The sequence below is a fragment of the Lynx rufus genome, unplaced genomic scaffold (genome assembly GCF_022079265.1).
Source record: "Lynx rufus isolate CCGP_SWC_20201006 ecotype Redwood Valley unplaced genomic scaffold, mLynRuf1.p SCAF_1, whole genome shotgun sequence".
NCBI classification, from domain to species: domain Eukaryota; kingdom Metazoa; phylum Chordata; class Mammalia; order Carnivora; family Felidae; genus Lynx; species Lynx rufus.
The window spans coordinates 228,150,668-228,168,637 of record NW_025814823.1 but is presented as its reverse complement, the minus strand read 5'-3'; the positions used below and the strand labels follow the sequence as shown (position 1 = coordinate 228,168,637).

Below are 17,970 nucleotides of genomic sequence, written 5' to 3'. Positions count from 1 at the left end.
TAAGTTTATATTCATATTTTTATTTATATTTATATTTTTATATTTGTGTATTTTGGGGGCAGGATGGCCTTTGGAGGCACCTTAAATATGGGAGCAGAGGTATTGTTAGTGCTTAACAAGGGGCCATGTTTCACTTTCTGGAACATTTTCACAAAAGTAAAACCATTCGGGGAGGTTTAGGGAGAAGAGACTTCCTTTTTGCACTTGCTCTGTACTTGTTCAAGGTTGACTACGTTGTTCTTAGGGTCGTGTTTTGAAGGGTCCTTTGTGGGATGAATTCTAAATGGTCTTTAGAGCTCTAGAATTAGCAATTTATGTAATACACTTTTCGTACAGTCAGCTTCTTCAAAACACTGACTTGAGGCATACAATGAAGTAACGTAACCAGACCCGAAAAGGAAGTGGTGAAAGTCGTATGGTTGAATTCATTTAAAACATACTAAACATAGATTTATTATGGAGAACAATTCTGGCGTTCCGGGAAGGAGGAACCCGAGAGGAGGGTCGGATCAGCTTGGTGGAAACAGGTTGCACAGCCTGGCACAGCGTCTGCAGGCACCAGGCTCCACCGCGGGAGCCCCCGGCTGGGGCTTTGTTTCAGGCACCAGGGTCACAGCAGGAGGCACGTGGATCAGTTTTGCCAGCACTCTGGCAGAGACTGGAACCTCCTGTCTACTGATGTGAAGATCCACTCCTCCTCCGTGTTGTACAGCGATCGTGAGCAGGTATTTCTTCTTGCCGACGCATTTCCAGGGTGGCGCGTGCAGCATGTCGCAGCTCGTCTTCACGCAGGGGCTGTAAAGAAGAAATCCACGCTTTCCACACGAAGCTCTCTGAAGATGACTGTGCAAAGGGAGATGCTCTTTGGCAGGCGTTTTCTCTTTTACCTTCTAAGTGGGTATTCAAGTTAGCATGCCTTTTTAGATTTCAGAAGCTGTGATTACAACAGCCAGTCAAGCCCAGAAAACTCTGGTTCAAGGAAGAAGCCGGTTTGGGGAGCACAGATGTCTTGGATGCGATTAGTAAATCTCTGGCACGGCGTCTTCCCACGGGTGTCTGCCCTGCGAGCTTACACTGCCTTCCCTCCCGTGTGCTTACCTCCCGAGATTCAGATCGCCTTCCGAAGGTGTAGCCTGTCGTGATCGTGTTCTCCATGAAGCCGATTCTGTCAACAACTTTATATGTGCCGTGGAATCATCTCGTCTTCCAGGATCAGGAAGTGTAGCATTTAGGAAAGCAGGAGACATTACATTTGGGCAAGATTTTCTGCAGATTATCAGGTGCATTCTCCCGATTCCCTGGTCGCTTCTGAACTCATGGTCCTCTTTTGCGGATACCTGGTCCTTAGCATGTGAATACACAGAATGCTTCCACGTTTTTAGCATATGCCCTAAATTTCTGATTGGCTACAGTTAGTGGATGCTTGCTCCTGTACATGAGGCTGCCATCTTGCTGTGTGATTGTTTTGAAACATAAGATGTAGTGTTTTCTCTTTTAAAATAAATTAGTAGTGGAGAATTTAGGGCTGGTGTCTACTATCAGGGGTTTCCTTCAGGTTGGCATGTGCTTACAAGATCTCCAATTTCCCTTTTAAAAACACTTCTTAGCTTTATTAATGCCTCCACTGCTTTCATGACCATGGGCAAGTTCCTCAATCTACCCAAGCCTCAGTTTTCCTACCTGTAAAACAATAATTGCTACCTTCACCAGGTAGCTGGGATAAGACTGCATAAACAATATGCCTGGCACTCAGCAGGTGCTCATGTGTCAGTTCCTTGCCTAGAACCTTCCCCTTTTCTGCTCCCCACAGAATTGTTTCTCTGGTAAAACGCTAGCACGTGTAGATAGCAGTCAGTAGTCGCTTTTTTGCTGTACCTAAATATATGGCATAGACTTTTTCGGTTCTGCTCTTAGCGTTATGAGTTTGATCGTGTTGTAGTGCATTTCAGCTCCGTATCACCTGTTTGGCCAGGGTGGGGGGCAGGCTTGTGTCCTGTGCTTTGATTCCGGGGACTTAATGGGCAGATTAAACAATTAAGGACACTGGGGTTTTTAGTACAGATTGTAGATGTACTGGCTCATCATTCTTGTTTATCACATTATTATAAAAGACCTTGAGAGTTTTCCATATGCATACTTTGTTGTTTTTTAAAACAAAAGAAATGGAATAGAAGTGTTTATTCCTTGAAATGAGATCAAGAAAACCCATCTTTTTCACTGGATTCTATGTAAATGTCGCCTCTGGCCATCTTCTGGTAGTCCCAGACTGTTGCAGTCAAGGGTCTGTAGGGAAAGGAAGGTCTGAACTGCCCTGCAGTGTTTCCTGAGTCCCAGCACTTACGCAATTTTGATTTACTTCTCCAGAAAAGAGGAAACCGATCAGCCCTCACCCTGGCCCAGCCCTTACACTGTCTCCTCTAATCCTCAGCACGGGGAATGGTGGCCCACCTCTCCGAGGAAGGACTGGACCCACAGAGAGATGCCCTCGGAGACAGGATGGCAGGCAGAAGGGAGGAGCGGTCTGGCCTCTTCAGGCTGTAAAACATCTCCCTGACACCACCTCCCCTTGAGCAGAAATTGAAGTTCTGAATTTCCCCTTGCAAGAGGAACCCTGGCCTGGGCATTTGTTGTCTGTACAATCCTGGCCCTCCTGACTCACTTGGGCAAGTGACTTCCCCTTTGCGCCTCGCGTGCTCGCCGTCCTCGTGGTGGGGCTTGCTGTGCCTGGGCCGGCGGCTCCAGGGTCAGCGTGTGTGATCAGTATGCCCATCAGCGCGTTGGAAATCTGTTTTCTTCTGTGGCACGCGGGTCCGGGGTGTGTTCCGGCCACAGGAAGGCCGGGTGTCAGAGACCCTGCATGCTGACCCTGGTTCCACCAGCGCCTCCTGGGGCCTGAGGGAAAGCCATGGAATCTGTCGCGTGGGCTCATTTCCTGAAGTGAGAAGTGAGAAGTGGGGCTGAGTAAATGCTCTTTGGTGTCCTTCAAAATTAAAACATGTACTTGTTCGTTTGTGGCAGTTATTGTCTCAGATATCCTTCCCTGCTGGAAAAGAGGTGGAAAAGCCTTCAGAAACAAAATGTTCAGTGTTGGGAGGCAGTATCACGTCTGGATCCTCCTATCACACATGCGACGTAAGCGACTTCGTGGCTGTGGTGACAATAGAAAACAGGATTTAGCACCTAAAAAAAGTGTGTGTGCAGCCTAAGCATGATCCTCTGTTGGCTTCTTTCAGTGCTGAAGCCCCGTCATCCTCTGCTCAGAGATGCAGAGCCACTCCCGGGGGAGGCTCTGTGGGGGGCAGCAGAGGTCTCCATGAAGCCATCATCCCCAGAAAAGTCACCTCACATTGAGCCTCCGATGGTCAGAGAACCTTCGTAGGCAGCGTGTGGGATCCTCTGTAGCAGGGGCTCTTGATGCTGTTAGCTTCGCAGGGAGAGCTTGCTCTGTGCCCAGGGGCTGCACCGAGTGGCCCCGAGCCAGCCTCTCACGAGAAGATGTCTGGGTGAGGTCATTGGAGAAACTGCTCAAGAATTGTTTCACAGGTGAAAACTTTTTTTTTTATGTTTATTTTTGAGAGAGAGTGTGTGCAAGTGGGGAAGGGAAGAGCAGAGAGAGAGAGAGAGAGAGAGAGAGGGAGAGAGAGAGAATCCCAAGCAGGCTCTGTATTTTCAGGGCAGAGCCTGACGTGGAGCTCAGTCTCATGAACTGTGAGGTCATGGCCTGGGCCAAAACCTAGAGTCAGATGCTTAACCGACTGAACCACCCAGGTGCCCTAACAGGTGAAAGCTTTTTTAAAAAAAAGCTGCTATGCGTGCGGCGCCTGGGTGACTCAGTCGGTTCAGCGTCCAACTTCTGCTCAGGTCATGATCTCACAGTTTGTGAATTCGAGCCTCACGTTGAGCTCTGTGCTGACAGCTGAAGCCTGGAGCCTGCTTCAGACTCTGTGTCTCCCTCCCTCTCTTCGCCTCCCCCACCATACTCTGTGTTTCTCTCTCTCAAAAATAACATTAAAATTTTTAAGAAAATGTGCTATTTATATGTGTATGTGTTGCATACATATACACACATGCAGCTGAACCTTGAACAACATGGGGCGAGGGTTCCCAGCCCTCATTGCAGTTGAAATTACACATATAACTTTTGACTCCCCAAAACTTCACGAATAGCCCTACTGTGGGCAGGAAGCCTTACTGATTGATCACATAAATAGTCAATTAACATATTTTGTATGTTGTATGTGTTCTATACCATAGTCTTATGCTAAAGTAAGCTAGAAAAGAAAATGTTAATAAAACATAAGGAGGGTATATTTGCAGTACTATATTTATCAGAAAAAAAAAAAATTCATGTACGTTTGGACCCATGCAGTTCAAACATGCGTTGTTCAAGGGTCAACTACATAAACATATATTTTTTGGGGGGGGTTATTAATATCTACACTGATATTTTGTTGTACTAAAAAACCACAGTTTATTTAATTTCCTGTTGATGAAATTTTTTTCTTTGTTTTCTATTTATTTTTTAAGTTTATATCCAAGTTAGTTAGCATATAGTGCAACAATGATTTCAGGAGTAGATTCCTTAATGCCCTTTACCCATTTAGCCCATTCCCCCCCCCACACACACAACCCCTCCAACAACCCTCTGTTCTCTATATTTAGAGTCTTTTATGCTTTGTCCCCCTCCCTGTTTTTACATTATTTTTGCTTCTCTTCCCTTGTGTTCATCTGTTTTGTATCTTAAATTCCTCACATGAGTGAAGTCATAGGATGTCTTTGACTAATTTTGCTTAGCATAATACCCTCCAGTTCCACCCACGTAGTTGCAAATGGCAACATTTCATTCTTTTTGATTGCCGAGTGATACTCCATTGTATATGTATGTGTGTGTATATATATATGTACACACACATACATACATACCACATCTTCTTTATCCATTCATCTCTCAATGGACATTTGGGCTCTTTCCATATTTTGGCTATTGTTGATAGTGCTGCTGTAAACATTGGGGTGCATGTGCCCATTTGAAACAGCACACCTGTATCCTTTGGATAAATACCTAGCAGTGCAATTGCTGGGACATAGGGTAGTTCTATTTTTAGTTTTTTGAGGACCCTCCATCCTGTTTTCCAGAGTGGCTGCACCAGCTTGCATTGCCACCAACAACGCAAAAAGAGCTCCTCTTTCTCCGCATCCACGCCAACATCTGTTGTTGCCTGAGTTGTTAGTGTTAGACGTTCTGACAGGTGTGAGGTGGTGTCTCAGTGTGGTTTTGATTTGTATTTGCCTGATTGATGAGTGATGTGGAGCATTTTTTCATGTGTCGGTTGGCCATCTGGATGTCTTCTTTGGAGAAGTGTCCATATCATGTCTTTTGCCCATTTCTTCACTGGATTATTTGACTTTTGGGTGTTGAGTTTGGTAAATTCTCTATAGATTTTGGATACTAAGCCTTTATCTGATATGTTGTTTGCAAATATCTTCTCCCATCCTGTTGATTGCCTTTTAGTTTTGCTGATTGTTTCCTTTGCTGTGCAGAAAGAAGCTTTTTATTTTGATGAGGTCCCAATAGTTCATTTTTGCTTTTGTTTCCCTTGCCTCCGGAGACGTGTCGTGTAAGAAGTTGCTGCGGCCGAGGTTGAAGAGGCTTTTACCTGCTTTCTCCTCTCGGATTTGATGCCTTCCTGTCTTCCATTTAGGTCTTTCATCCATTTTGAGTTGACTTTTGTGTATGGTGTAAGAAAGTGGTCCAGGTTCATTCTTCTGCATGTCGCTGTCCAGTTTTCCCAGCACCACTTGCTGAAAAGACTGTCTTTATTCCATTGGGTATTCTTTCCTGCTTTGTCAAAGATTAGTTGGCCATACGTTTGTGGGTCCATTTCTGGGTTCTTTATTCTGTCCCATTGATCTGAGTGTCTGTTTTTGTGCCAGTACCATACTGTCTTCATGATTACAGCTTTGTAATACAGCTTGAAGTCCAGGATTGTGATGCCTCCAGCTTTGGTTTTCTTTTTCAACATTACTTTGGCTATTCAGGATCTTTTGTGGTTCCATACAAATTTAGAATTATTTGTTCTAGCTTTGTGAAGAATGCTGGTGTTATTTTGATGGGGATTGCTAACCACGTGTATTTTTTAAATATACTTTATTTTTTAGACCAGTTTTAGGTTTACCGAAAAGTTGTGAAAATGATGGGGAGAGTTCCCATACCCTGTCCCCGGCTTCCCTTATGGTTACTTTCTTACTATGGCACGTTTGTTACAGTTGTCGGATACTGAGCTGCTGCTGTGAACTGAAGCCCTTCCTTTGTTCAGATTCCCTGAGTTTCCCCCTGTTTCCAGGGCCGCCTCCAGGATGCCACATTGCATGTGGCTGTCCTGTCTGCTTAGGCTCCTCTTGCCTCCAAGAGTTTCTGCCCTTACTTTTTATTGTCGTTAATAGCATCCTCATCAGGACATTATGCCTCCTCATCCATCTGTAAGGCAGTAATGTCTGCAGCCTGTGGCTCAGGGGCACCGAGTCTGTGACGTGACTGGTGTTGGAGCTCTGGCCTCTGCCGTGAGTCCTTCCATCCTGGCACCCGGAGGCCCCGAGCAGCGTGATGTCTGCGTGTGGAGGGCTTCTTGTCACGGTCCTCCCTGGCAGGCTGCTGGACTGGGTCTCGGCCATGCGGAGGTCCAGAGTCACGCTTCTGCTTTCCAAAGCTCTTTTGAAGTGGGCCGTGTCACTGTCTCTCTGTGCAGGGATTGTTATAACTGAGCTTCCAAATATGTTGTGTTGAATGTACAGACAGCCCTTTCATGCGCTGGTAAGTTCTGCATTCAGACAGGGAACTGACTGTGCTTTCGAATTACTTCAGATAATTGTTTCCAAAGAATATGCAAAATGTATGTATGTGCATTTTCCAATTCTGGTCATAATTAGTATATTTTAAGGGATCCTTTGACATCTCTTTGCTCATTTCTAAAGAGAACTCTGAAAGATCCTGTGTTGATAGTGAAGAATACCAAAAAGAGAAGTCCCCCGAAGGTGGTGGTTCCGGTTGACGTTGACGGGCAGAGGCAGTGGTGAACCTTACCCCGCAGCAGCACGCTCACGGTGCTGCCTGAAGCCCTGCCGGGGGGGCTCCTGCGAGCCGAACAGTCCGTGGGGGGTCGTGGGCACAGTCCACACCCTCAGACCGGGCCAACTCCTGCTCCCACGCCCGCCAACCTTGTCCTCTGGGCCCCCTCTGGAACCCCTCCCTTTGTTTCTGTGCGTCAGCGTCCTCCTTACTGAGGCCATCTCATACTTACCATGCTGCATTTATAGCTGCCTTCAATGTTTTTTCAACTTGCAGGAACATTGGACAGATAGCACAGAGAACGTAACTCTCCTTGAACTGCTGACTTTAGCGTCCTTTTCCCACCAAGGAGGGACGCTGTCCTGTGCACCCACATATCACTGTCAGAATTAGGAGGCTAGCACTGCGACGTGCCTACCTTCTAACCCTCAGCCCCCGGCATGTCCTTACGGCTGAAGGACCCGGTGCACAATCACCGGTGGCATCAAGTGGTCGCATTTCCAAGGTCCTTGCGTTGGTAGCACCTCCTTGGTCATGCCTAAACTTTTCTGACCTTTGGAGGATTTCAGGCCCATTATTTTGGAGAATGCTCCTCCCTTTGGGTTTGCCTGATGCATCCTCATGATTAGACTCCAGTTATATGTCTTCGGCTGGGTGTGTCCTAGACACGCTGCCGTGTCCTTGTGCTGTCCCATTGGGCAACACCCGGTTTTCATTTGTCCCGCTACCTGTGGTCCTCGCATTGACTTCTGGGTTGAAGTGGTGTCTGCCAGGCTTCTCCACTGTGGGATGAGTCTCTCCCCCTCGGTAATTAACAAGCACTTAGTGGGGAGCTCCTTTGAAATTCTATAAATATCCTGTTCCTCATCTAGTTTTATTTATTTACTTATGTCCGTATGGACTCGTGCTTTCCTTTGCATTGGTGGCTTATACTCTGTTAGTCTCACTGTTTACTCTCAGATCATCCCTGATTTGGCCAGTGGGAGCCCCCTCAAGCTAACCTCTGTGGCCTGACCTACCCACATTGTTCTCAAGCATCTCCTTCTTTCTGGATACAATAAGATATTTCAGGCTCATCTTGTGCTTTGTCCCATCCCAACCTCGAGTCAGCCATATCTCCAAGAGCCCTGGTTCCTTGTAGAGGAGAATGGCCATTCCAGGTAGAAATCTGGGTTCTAGGAATGCTTAACTGCTGTTGGGCCGTGGCTACTCCTGGGCCTTCTCATTGGAGGAGGGAAAGAGGAGTGTCTGTGTGTGTGTGTGTGTGTGTGTGTGTGTACACAAACGCAAACATTCCCACATGTGTCTGTAGAACCATGTATCACACGCATCCGTCTAATTCCAGCCTCGTACTATAGGGCTAGCTCAGCTTTTCTCCTTTTCCACATCTGTAACTCCCTTTTCTGAACTAAGGACACTGCCCCTCCTTATCCTTAATGTGTTGTTTCAGTAGATGGATGTCCCCCCAGTGGGAGGCTGCCCATGCAGGGGCGCCCTCATCCTTCCCAGGCGCAGGCTTTCTGCAGGGACACTGCCCCACACTCTGTCCACTGATGAGACGCTGCCCCTGCTCAGCTGCAGGACTGACATGTTCGAGAAGGACAGAGGACTCAGCCTGTTTCTAAAAGGGACCTCAGCCTGCTCTACGGGCCTTCCCTCTGTTCTTGCACGTCGCTGAAGCCCTCCCACTCTTGGCTGCCCCCGGCCCCTGCCGGCCTGCCCTCTCTCTAGCATTTCCATGAGCAGGGGCGCCTCTCTGGTACACCTCTTTATTTGGGAACCCATTTGCAGCCTTTCATTTATCATGGATCAAAATGGAGTAATTTTCAGGGTATTTTAGATACCTGTTTACACATAACTTTAAGCTCTCTAAAACTCTAGCTAGTTTGTATAAGCCATTATGGTTATTTCCTTTTTCTCAAAAAAGTATGTGTTCTTAAGTAGAAGAGAGAGAAGCACAGAATTACCGGTAAGTAGAAACATGTTAAAGAAGACAGCAACTTGTACTTGGAACCCAGTCTTTCCACTTGCACTTGGGGAATTATAAAACCGTATGTCATACTGAAAGACAAAACTGGAACTCTGCACTCCGTCATAAGACTGGAAGGGAAAGTGAAGTGGGCATTTGTGCTGTGTGCTATCTTCTGGATGTGCAGCAGCACAAAGCCGAAAGCCCTCTGTGAGTCATGGGACAGCCACAGCCGCCTGTAGATACCCTGTCTCCGCTTCAGAGGGAAGGCTCAGAGTTTAACAGTCTACAACAGTAATGGAAAAGGCTGCTGATAGAGGTATACTGAACTCCTTAACTCATCTCTTGCCTTCATATTTTTTCTGTTTAATTTGCAGCAATGATCTGGAGTGTTCCAAAGTGACTCAGTTGCCATGTGTGATGGCCAGCTGGGTTTTTTCTAATTCACCTTCTATTTCTCTGGATTTTCTCTTGCGCAGAACACATATACCAACGCGGATAAATTACTGGAAGCAGCAGAACAGCTGGCGCAGACCGGGGAATGTGACCCAGAAGAGATTTATCAGGCTGCCCATCAGCTTGAAGACCGGATACAAGATTTTGTTCGGCGTGTCGAGCAGCGGAAGATCCTGCTGGACATGTCGGTCTCGTTTCACAGCCATGTCAAGGAGGTAAGGCATCGGGACGCACGATGGAGCCTGGCTCTGAAAGGCCCTTTGAACCCCTTGGGAAGAGTGTGGACTGGTTGTGATGTGAGAAAGTGGACCGGAGGTGGTGAGCCATGAGACAAAGGCTTTCGACCTGAGCGGGTCGGCATGCACGGGGGACTGTGCTCTAGGCTGCTGGCTCCTTGCTTGTCTTCGCCAGCGTGGAAGCCTGCGTGTCTGTCAGGAGTGGACCCGTGAGGCCTGGGCTGGCCAGGGAAGGGTGTGGAGTAGGAGGTGAGCAGGGAAGCCTGGAGCTGGTAGAGGGGTCTTTAACTTGGAGAGAGGACAGAGCGTGTCCATCTTAGCTGTGACTGTGGTCACAGCTTGGTTTCCTTTCCGTGGGTAAGGCTGTCATGTGGCCAGTGTCATGGTTGACATGATTTTATCGGACTGTGTGACCACTCTCAGATCATGATAAAAGTGAATTCTACGTAATATTGAACTTAAATGTGCCAAACCCAACATGGCCATCGGGATACTAGTGCTGACTTCATAGGTATGCTCTTGTCATTGTAAAAGATCATGTTATTTGGTACATGAAAATAGGTGGGTACTAATTATACCTTGTGTACGTGTATGTTATTCTTAGGAGAAATCCTACAAAATTACAATTAAGCTTATGTAGCTTTTTAGGAGAAAAAAGACGTAATCTAAAGTTTTCGGTAGGACTACAAATTGACTAAAGATGTCAACTTTTACTGCATCTTCTTGTGAAGGGAAAAAAAGCCTCTCTACTTCACAGCTCTTTGTAAATTGGAGATGAGGAGCCCTTCCAGGTGATCTGAGATTGAGCACATGAAAGCTTATAGACGCAGGCTGGGAAGAAGGATCTGGAAAGCGTAGAGCTGCCCGAGAGCCGCGGGAGGGGCGTCAGAGACCAGGAAGCGGGAGCTGTGCTCAAAGGGAAGGAACCTCACTGCCAGTTCTGGATCTCGGGCAGTTAGTTGTCGCCCAGGCCGTTCGTCACTTAAAGGCTTGGCTCCCAGAAACCCATACTTCCCTCTTACTCTGAAACTCTGCGAGCCTGTGTGGCAGCCTGGAGACAGACCCTGAGACCTTGGCCCACCCAGGCCGGTGATGGGCTCTGCCGTCCTCTGCTGCGCAGGCAGCCCTTTCTGCAGCAGCCGGCGCTGGGTGGGCCTGGGGAGGCTCTCAGAGCAGAACACCACTGCCGCCAGCTTCTCTGCCTGCCCTTAATAATGCCATAACTAAAAAAGACTTTACAGTATTTACGAAGAAACTGCTTTTTTTTTTAACGCTTGTTTATTTTTGAGAGAGAGAGACAGACAGAGAGAGACCGAGAGCGAGCCGGGAGGGGCAGAGAAAGGGAGACAGAGAATCCCAGGCAGGCTCTTCACTTACAGTGAAGCCCGACTCAAGGCTTGAACTCACCAGTTGTGAGATCGGGACCTGAGCCGAAACCAAGAGTCAGACATTTATCTGACTGAGCCAGCCAGGTGCCCCAAAAGAAGGTTTTTGGTTTTTTTCCGAGGACACATGGTAATTCTGAGGAGACTTACCAATGGTACGATTGTCCGCAGTGGTTTCTGGTCACGGGTGCAGCCGGCTGTGAGTTCTTCCCTCAGCTCGGGTCAGGCCGTAGCCACCAGTGGGTGTCCCTGCCTCTGGCCGCTCTCGCTCCAGCCTCCTGCAACACTGCCACAGAAATAGAAATTTGATCGGGTCATAGCCTTGCTTTTGAACCGTCAGTGATTCCTTATGTACGTGGGGCACTGGCCTGAAACCTCTCTGCATCCTAACGGTCCGGTCTCCACTTTGCCTGCAGCCCATCACACTCAGCAGTGTCCCCAAACCTGTGACACTCGGGCGCCCCTGAAACTTGGGTATATAGCTTCCCTTCACTGCTCCAGGCAGGGTCAGCTGTTTCCCCTGCGCCTTCTGGAACTTTCTTTATGCCCACCTGTTGCAGTACAGTTGTGTGTTTCTCTCTCTTTCCCTTCAATGTTGATGTCAGCAACTCTTTACCTCATGCATTTGGACACCCAGGCCGAGAGGGAGAAGGTGATGTGTGTGAAAAAGCAGACTGTGCCTTCGCTCTTCCAGGTGCAGCAGACAGACAGACAGACAGACGGCAGCAAATAGCTCCGAGCAGCCCCCTCCTAGGGAAGCACAGTGGCTGGGGGGTGAAGCTTGTCACTTGAGCCGCAGGGGGCGCCGTGGCCTCGGGTAGCCTGTGCCTCTGGAGACAGAGGAAGGTCTGCCACCGCGTGTCCCTAATCTGCTGTTTGTCTCTGTGACGTGCCAAGGAATATTCTCAAGCAGGATTTGTAAAGATTTAGCTTGACTTTAGGACGGAGAAGACTTCGTGAAGCAGTATATATGATTTACATCACCTTTTCAGCTTGGTTACAGTTTTCAGAAAGCAGACACTAAAGGAAACTAGAAGGAAAGTGTTTTGCAAGAGCTGTTCCCCAGAGACTGGGTCTCAGTTCACTGGCTTTAATAACATAAGTAGCATTTTTAAGAAAAAGAATCTTATAATAAAAACATTCCAGTTAGCAAACAGTAGAATCTGTCTTGTTACCAGGCTTGGGAATTTATTTAAAAGTGAAAACACATTTTGTTTTCATTGACTTACACCGTAGGAACTTCTAGAATTGATGAAGTTGGTAGACCAAGGAGACCTCAAATCTGTTTTAAAGGTTAAGTGGTTCCCTTTACAACTGGAGAATTTTCAGTGCGTTCATTCCTGTTACATGGAAAACTATCACAGTGGCAGAGAAACTAGCGTGTGTACCCTGACTGGGTTCTTCTTAAATGTGTGCCCTAAAGTGACCTGAGGCCGAGGAAGGGTGCCCCGGCTGACCAGTTGGGGGAGTGCCTAGCGGTCCCAGGCAGCCGGGAGTTCAGATGCTGTGAAGCTGGCCACACACAGGCATGGAGCGCTGCTCGATTCTTCCCTGCGATGTGCTTGGCCTTCGTCTTTAGCCCCGGCCATTTTTATAGTAGATTCATTTGTTACTGACCAGCTCCAGAATTTTCCTCAGTCTCCTTTCTCTGTGCTGCATCTAGGCCTTAACATCTACAGGGGTACTTGGTAGGTTTTCTTGGGAAGGAATGATTTCTTCTGTCACTGTGTTGTGAAACTGGGTATTTAATGAAAATTCAGATTCGTTTAATGAAAATTCAGATTTGTTTAGAACAAATTTAATTAGTTTAAAATGAGATTAAAAGTGACAGAAGGGCCAAGTAAAGGAAGTCATGCTAATTAAATGCGTGTTTGCATGAAGTTACTAAACAGTTTAACGTATCAGAGGAATGAAAGGTTGCTAAAAGATTTATGCTGTCTAAATTAATTTTTCTCAAGCAGATCATACAATTAAAATTTTTCTTTTAGGGTTTATTTCTTTTTGAGAGAGAGACAGAGTGTGAACAGGGGAGGGGCAGAGAGAGAGGGAAACATGGAATCCTAAGCAGGCTCCAGGTTCTGAGCTGTCAGCACAGAGCCCGACGCGTGGCTTGAACCCATGAACTGTGAGATCATGACCTGAGCTGAAGTTGGACACCCAACCAACTGAGCCACCCAGGCACCCCTGCAATTTAAAATTACATAGAGGAAGATAGAAAAGGCGGGTTGTCTTTTTTATTCAGGCAAATACATGAAGCTTTTTGGAAGCTAGCTTTCAAAGGCTCTCCTGGTGTGCAGGTGGACTTCTCACTCCAGACGCGTGGTGGTGGTGATCTCTTGTTTTACGTGGAGCACAGCTGTTGGCCTGTCTCTTTTGTGGCACATTTCTGGCTCACTGATGAGCATGTAATCGAAGGTGGCATCATTAACCACTAAGTTTAAAGGTGCTGGATCAGGAATTCTTCTTAAGAACCCCACCTGGGAGAGACTCAAGGGTTGTGCGTTGTGGCCGACCGAGCGCTTAGGTTCTGAGCGAGACCTCAGGACGCCTTGCTCTCTTAATCCCAGAGGACGCAATACAGAATACCCATTCCTGGGAAGAGAGAAGAGAGGAAATATCTTCTACCTTGAGGTGGGATGCAGAAAGTGGTTGATGGAGTTTCACCCCAGATCTGGAAGCATCCTGGGACCCTTCCTGCATTTTTTGTCCTCCTCTGAAAGCAAGTCATGAGATGTTTTACCCCTCCTTTCAGAAGGCGTGATGACTGATACTCCCTGGTTTCTTGTTTAAAATGTTTTTAAAGTAGTATTTAAAGAGAATGCCGACGAGCCTAACATGAAGTTTCCTCCTCCTGCCTTTGCCTTCTACCTCTCAGTCTCTCTGCTCTCCTTTGGCACGTTGTTCACACCGCTTCTGACTATAACTCTCCCAGTATTGCCTGTCTTCCTGTCCTCCTGTATGCTTCTTCCCACTGTTGATTCATTTGTTCACTCATCCCCACGGGCCTCCCAGGCCAGCTGTCATGTGCCAGGACAAAGATGAAGGACCAGCAGAGAGACCTGTGTCTGCTTTTGTGTGTATTGTGTGTGTGTCGGTCATTTGTTGGTTTTTCACGGTGGATGCGAAGTTCCTTGAAGACCAAAACGATGTATCCCTTACCTTTATATCTCACTAGTGAGCCTGCCTTCCAGACTTAGCATATCCTCTGTCAGCTTGTGGAATAAATAATGTCTATTTCTAGCACACCATTCTGAGATTTAATGATAGAGGGACATATTTCCATTTCCAAATATAGCACAAGCATAGTTATTTTCATCCATTCGTCCTTCATTCTCGAAATTAGGTCCTGAGTTAATTGATAATTACCTTTGATATTTGTGGGTTATTTGAGGCAACCAGGTGGTGGTACTGAGTTCTTGGCCGGAGTTTATTTCTGGATTTGATTCAGTGGCCTTGAGTTGGTTTTGTTCACTTGATTTCTGAAAGCCATGGTTTCCCAGGGAAGACCATTCCCATTTGAATCGGGCTGTGATTCTTGCTGGGTTTAAGTAAAGAAGCCTTTTGGGTTCTGGTTCTGCAGACTTAACATGCTGAACTGGGGCAAGTTTTTGTGTGGGGTAATGCCTGGGAAAAGAGGATTTACTCAGAAGTCAAAAATAAAGGCCTCCTGACCACCTGGTGATTTTTTTTTTTTTTTTGTCGTCCCAGCATACCCGTCTGGCTTCATTTTTATGCCTGCGGGTAAGCTGGCTTCTTTCTTTATGCTCTGGCTAGTGCTCCCTCACCCTGGGGAGCAGGGACAGAGCCCCTGGGGACTCTGCACCCTGGTCACCCTGGTTGGGGAGGGTTTCCAGGAAGCGGGTGCTGCATAGCTCCTTGGGGTATGGAGTTCTCAGGCCGCCTCTCCTCCAGCCCTCACCTAGTTCGCTCCAGGAGTATTGTTGAAGACAAACCCAGTGCTTTCTCAGTCAGCCCTGCCTAAAGGGCCCAGATTTCCTTTCTCTCCTTTCCCTGGCGGAGCTGGAGAATGAATTGGGCATCTGGTGGTTAACCTCATTCAGGAAAATTGATTGACGGTGCGTGCTGCTCCCTGGGTAGACCAGCTGCCCTCTGCTGAATTCTTGTCATCGGTGGTTTGTAGTGCAGAGCCCGTTCCTTAGGCCTGACTTTCCAGAGAGGGCCTGTTTCTGTTCCATGCAGGGACCTGTCAGCTCTCTGAGCGAGCCTGGCCTCTTGAGCTCCAGCATCCTCCAGATCTCTCACACCTCCCGTGCTAAGTTCTCTAGTTTGAGCCCAAGCTTCCAAGCCTTTCGTTTTGGCCTTCACAGCCATGCTTTTGCTGATGACTCCTGCATCTGTGTTCTCTAAAATGATTTATTTGCTTGTTTCCATTACTATTTCCACCCCACGTATATACCTCCGAAGATCTATGTGATCCATCTAAACATACTCCCAGCTTTCTTTTTTAACTTTCAGTCTGAAATAATTACATGTTCACAGGAAGTTGGGCAAAAAAGAAATGGACAAGGAGGTCTGTACCCCCTTCTCCCAGCCTCCCCCAGTGTCACGTCCTGGGTAGCCCCCGTGCACTATGCAAGCAGGAAAGTGACTCTGCTATGCTCCACAAGCCTCTTCCGGTGTGGCACGTGTGCATGTGCTCGTGGGTGGTTGCTCTGTGCGGTTGTATCCTGTGCGGATTCACGTAACCACTTTGAACTTACAGAATCATCCCATCACCCAGGTGATACACCTCCTGTTCATACCCAACCCCAACTGCGTCTCTAACCCCTGGCAGCCACTCATCTGTTACTCTCCATGTATATAATTTGTGATTCAAAATGTTGTGTAAGGGGATCATACGCTGTGTAACTTTCTTACTTGGCGTCATTCCCTTGAGATCCATCAGTAGTTCTTGGCTCTTCCTTCCTGAGTAGTGTTTCCTGGTACGGATATGCCCTAGTTTGTTAGCCACCTACCCATTAAGGGACAGTGGGTTCTCTTCAGGTTTTGGCAGTTTCAGAAAGAGACACTGGACTGTCATGCACAGGTTTTCACATGGACTGAAGCTTTTATTCCTGTGGGCCAAATGGCCGAGAGCGCGATTGCTGGGTGCTCTGGTTAAGCTCCTGTCGTTCTAAAAGAGACCACCGAACTGTTTTCCAGAACGGCTGTTTCATTTGCACTCCCCTCAGCAATGGTGAGTGATCTTTGCGACTTCTCAAAAGGCCAGGATGGCTTCGATACATTTGTCAGAGGGGAAGGTTAAGACCTTAGGATGTTTAGTTGATCACCTCTCAGTAATTTATGTTCGGTATTCGGTACCTTAGCTGACCTCTCTCCTTGTACTCTTGAATATTTGATTCCTTTGATTTAACTAATCTGATGCAGATACAAATGGGCAATTAAACGGCCTCAAGCCAAAGAAAGCAAGAGGAAGCAAAGAGCCTAGAACAGTCCTTGCATGACTCAACGTTAGATTTGGTTTGGGGCATTTAGTTACTACCAACAGGTTTAGCACTTTGTCTTCTTATACTCTGTAGTGTCTGGCGTTTAAAAAAGTAGATGGTCTTGCCGTAGGGGTGTGTGTGTGTGTGTGTGTGTGTCTGTGAATCTAGTCATTGATGCTTTCTTTCTGTAAAAATATAACCTTTATTAAATTAATTAACAAAGCATATCAGAGTGGAACCTGTCCCTTTAACTGCCTGAGTGACGTGGGCCAGACTTGAATGCCTCTGCTTCCCCTACTACAGGATGGGAACACGAGGGTCTCTCAGGCGTGTGGACAGCTGAGTGAAACTCTGTCAACACTTACCATAGTGCCTGTCTTGGAGCAGCTGCCAGTAAATGTTCCTTTTTCCCTCCTCTCCCCATCTCCCCACCTGTAACTGATTGGACACACACAGGATGGGGCAGATGGAAATGTGAGATGCAAAGGTATAAATACCTAGCTATAATCTGATCTCTTCCTCCCTCATCTTTGCTCAACAAAAGCTGCTTAATCTACTTCTGGTGCCCTTGCTCAGAGTAAGCACCTTGCTCTGGCCCTTTTGTTTAAGATCAAAGGTTGAAGCCTTTCTGGGATATAAGCTGTGTCTCTAGCCCCAGTCTGTCAGGACAGGGTCAGCTCTTGTAAAGAATCTTTACTCATGGGTCCATTCATTCGTACTGGCATGTGTTACTTTGCACAAATCACTAAATTCTTGTGTTACCAGCCAAAGCTGCAAAATAAAGGATTTTTTTCCCACCAAATAAGTATGCATAAAACACTAGTGTTAGCCCAGGGGGAGAGAGCGATGTTCTTCTCTAAAAGAGGCCCTTTTATCAGAAGAGTTTTATGTAAAACATTATTTTTTTTTTCTATAGGGTAGTTAAAAAGTGGTTTAAATTCATGAATTTTCTATTTCTTCATACTGGTCCGATATTTTCAGGTAGAGAAAATTTTCATGTCAGCAGGGAAATGAGATGTTAGTGTAGAAAATTACTGAGTGGCCACTCAGTAAATGATTATTAAATGAATTAATAACATACTACATTATCTTTATTTGTAACTCGGTATTACAACAGCTGGGATTTAAAATTTGTAACTGTGCACAGACTCCAAATTTTATAATTTCTTGTTGAAGGGTCAGCCCTCAATGGAGAGTTGCAAATGTCTGCTTTAATTCACTGTTTGTAGATTGGCCTCAATTAATATAATAGAGAGGAGAGGCCCTTCAGCTGAATGTCAAGCCAGTCCAATATTATAGGTCTTAAAATGTCCAGCTTAAAATGGATGTATATGTGATCTGGTTTACTTGCTGGACTTTTTTAATAGAGCATTTTTAATGTTCTTGATTTTTTTTATTTTGGCACTCAGCT

General features: G+C 46.6%; 1 protein-coding gene across 1 annotated transcript in view; it reads left to right on the top strand.

Annotated features, from left to right (window-relative positions):
• Window positions 1–17,970, top strand: part of TRIO (trio Rho guanine nucleotide exchange factor) — a 234,770-nt gene that overhangs the window by 67,383 nt on the left and 149,417 nt on the right. The window contains exon 10 of the mRNA XM_047094013.1: window positions 9,515–9,706. Within this exon, the coding sequence (XP_046949969.1) occupies window positions 9,515–9,706 (192 nt within the window). The remainder of the gene's footprint in view (window positions 1–9,514; window positions 9,707–17,970) is intronic.